The following is a 2,761-nucleotide window of genomic DNA, read 5'->3' on the forward strand; positions in this document are numbered from 1 at the left end:
ATTCCTGCCATGGCACGATTCTTGTCTCAGTCATCCAATCTCGCGACGTCCATCCCCTTCATAGTTGGATGGTACGCTATGGTTACCGGCCAAGCCCTCGTCCTCTACTCGCGCCTGCATCTCGTTTTCGCCGATGCGAGAAAGGTGCGTTGGGTCTTGTGGATGATACTCACGAACTTTTGCATCCTACACATTCCAATGACCGTCTTATTCTTTCTCCTCAACAACGGCAACGCACGCTTTGCTCAACCTGCCGCGATATTCGACCGAATCCAATTGACGGGCTTCTGCATCCAAGATTTCGTCATCTGCGGCATTTACATATACGAAGCAGTTCGTGCTTTCAGACTTATCAGTGCGTTCCGAGGTCGCGAGAGCCGCAACGCCATCATCCATCTAATTTGCATCAATATCATCGTGGTATTCGTGAATATTCTCCTCCTGGTGGCGGAATACAAACTACACTACATTCAAGTGAGCTTCAAGACGGTGGTGTACAGCGTCAAGCTGAAGTTGGAGTTTTCTGTGCTCAACCGTCTCTGCTCGGTGGCCGTCCCCTGCACCTGCCAGAGTGGATCCGGGGAGCAGCGCCGATCATGTGATATGAATCTCTTTGATCGAAGCCTTCCACGGTCATCTGCGGAACCAGAGAGGACAATGCAATCTGCGTCGACTTATGAAAAGATACAGCGCCGTTTCAAATTGCCAAACTTGGTCCATAGATACCACGGGGCGAAGAGCTATTTGTCCGGGAAGAAGATCATTCCCTCCAAAGACAGTTCGTACTCAGAAACATTCCCCGAGAGCCATTCAAGCACCCGTACGACTGGCTCATCGGAATCTCTGCCGGCACTGGAACTGAGTCTATCTGAATTCTCGCCCAAATTCGATGTTTAAGCATCCTGCCAAGAATGCAGGCTGGGTCTCGTTGAACTTGTTAAGGGCTGAGAAGCGTGGTGCGGGTGGTGGACATGGATTATCAGGCATAACCGTGCTAGCTAGCTAGCGACAGCTCGGCCGTGACGCTTGATTTGAAGACTTTGCAGACTATGTAACTGGTGAATCTTTATGGAGGCAATGCGACTCTGCGCTTGCTAGGTGAATGTGATATCGATATGTCGGAGCGACAGGTCAGTGGGAGACACGGAGAACGGGATGAAATAAAAAAGTAATATGCAAGTCTGTGAGAAAGTTGAGACAGGAAATTTGAAACAACAATTGTTCTCTTCACACCCAGTTTTGGCGTCAAACAATATTTGGCATTATCCTTCCGGTTCAGCCGACCGGATGTAGCCTGGTCGAGCTGCCCGGCTATGGCGTCTACTAGTGCATGGGTACTAGATCAAATGAAGAACATTCTTATATGGTAGGTGAGAGCAAATGCGAAATACTAAAGTGTACTGACTGTTACGGCTTTTATTATGTGAGACGGCGAACTTATTGCACGTCCTTTCGTCAACCTGGACTTTCATATCACGCAACCCATAGACCGATTCTATCGTACGTTGCTATACCACATCTACATGGAACTTCAAAATCTGGCCAAGGGAGCAATAACGCGGTTGCTTGGAGAAACCTGTGCTTATTTGGGATGTACCCCAGACAGTCCCTTTTCCGAAGTGAAGCCATAGTGCAAGAGAAATCCGTGGGAGATCAATCGTTTCTCAGAGCAAATAGAAATAATCAAACAAAAGAAAATTTTTGGGAATAATCATAGTTGCAGGGTGGTCGACCGAGAATTCGCGAGGTATCCTTTACGAAGAACTTTCAAATTGAGGGTGAAATTTATTGACAACATGACAAAGTCTCACGATTTGGACTTTGGGCCATCTAGAACCTTCAGGATTGGTGTAGGGTGATACGATATCTTGAGATCGAGTTAATATCTTCATAGCGACAACATCGATGATAAAGACGAACTTACTAACTGGTTGTCAGAAAGAGGCCAATTTCTTGAGTTTGAGGTCAGAACATACATCTTCCCAGATTTCTTCATGCGAAGAATGAGATGAATGTCGGCATCGCATTCCGTGCTGTACTCAGAGACTTTTTTGAAAAGCGTGTTTCTTCGCCTGCGCGCTTTTTGATTAACCGCGTCTGTTGGGTTTGATTTCGGTTTTGGTTGAGTGGCCATAATTGGGGTTATCTTTTTTACCGAGAGCAGTGTTGAGTCGAGGAAAAATCAGACCGACATCCAATTTTCAGGTTTTCTAGTAGTGACTTGAAAGATCAATGGGGTCGCATAGCGAGCCCTGCATTCTTAAGGGAACGTAGGGCAAGAACAGTAGATTAGTAGCTTTGTTCTTGTCACAGAAAGCCATTTCTATCCGCTTCGTCGTTGATCTCATGCCACACCATGCAAGGAACGGTGAATCATCGCAACCAAGTTGATCGAGGTCTTCCACTTCGTTTCAGTCAACTTCAAGGTTTTTATCGGTTCACCACTTCGCTCATTTAAACAATGCAATCAAACAGGCCCGAGGCAAATTACGCATCGTGAACTTCTGCAGCACTATTTTGAGCAGGAGGACAACGGAATTAAGCTGGCCGGTACTTTTGTGATGACAAAAATCCTGAGGGGTCTCAACGGTTCAAGTAACCTTCGATTTCAACTGCACATTGGCGCTAAGAAAAGGAGTAATCCACTCCATCGGCCTTTAGCTGTCCGAATTTCAGCCCGGAATTGCGCCTCGCTCTGCGCTTGGTTTAACCGTGTTGGTAATTGTGAGATCTACATGAAATGCGCGCCCTTCACTGGCGA

At 46.8% G+C, this 2,761-nt stretch overlaps 1 protein-coding gene across 1 annotated transcript; it reads left to right on the forward strand.

The window, feature by feature from the left end:
- Window positions 1-30: 30 nt before the first annotated feature.
- Window positions 31-897, forward strand: PENARI_c261G04270 (uncharacterized protein; the record flags this gene model as incomplete). The annotated part of the gene is made up of 1 exon (XM_022638233.1): window positions 31-897. A coding segment is annotated over one exon (867 nt), but the record flags the coding sequence as incomplete, so codon positions are not given.
- Window positions 898-2,761: the final 1,864 nt, after the last annotated feature.

This window comes from Penicillium arizonense (assembly GCF_001773325.1).
Source record: "Penicillium arizonense strain CBS 141311 chromosome Unknown PENARI_contig261, whole genome shotgun sequence".
Lineage (NCBI taxonomy): Eukaryota > Fungi > Ascomycota > Eurotiomycetes > Eurotiales > Aspergillaceae > Penicillium > Penicillium arizonense.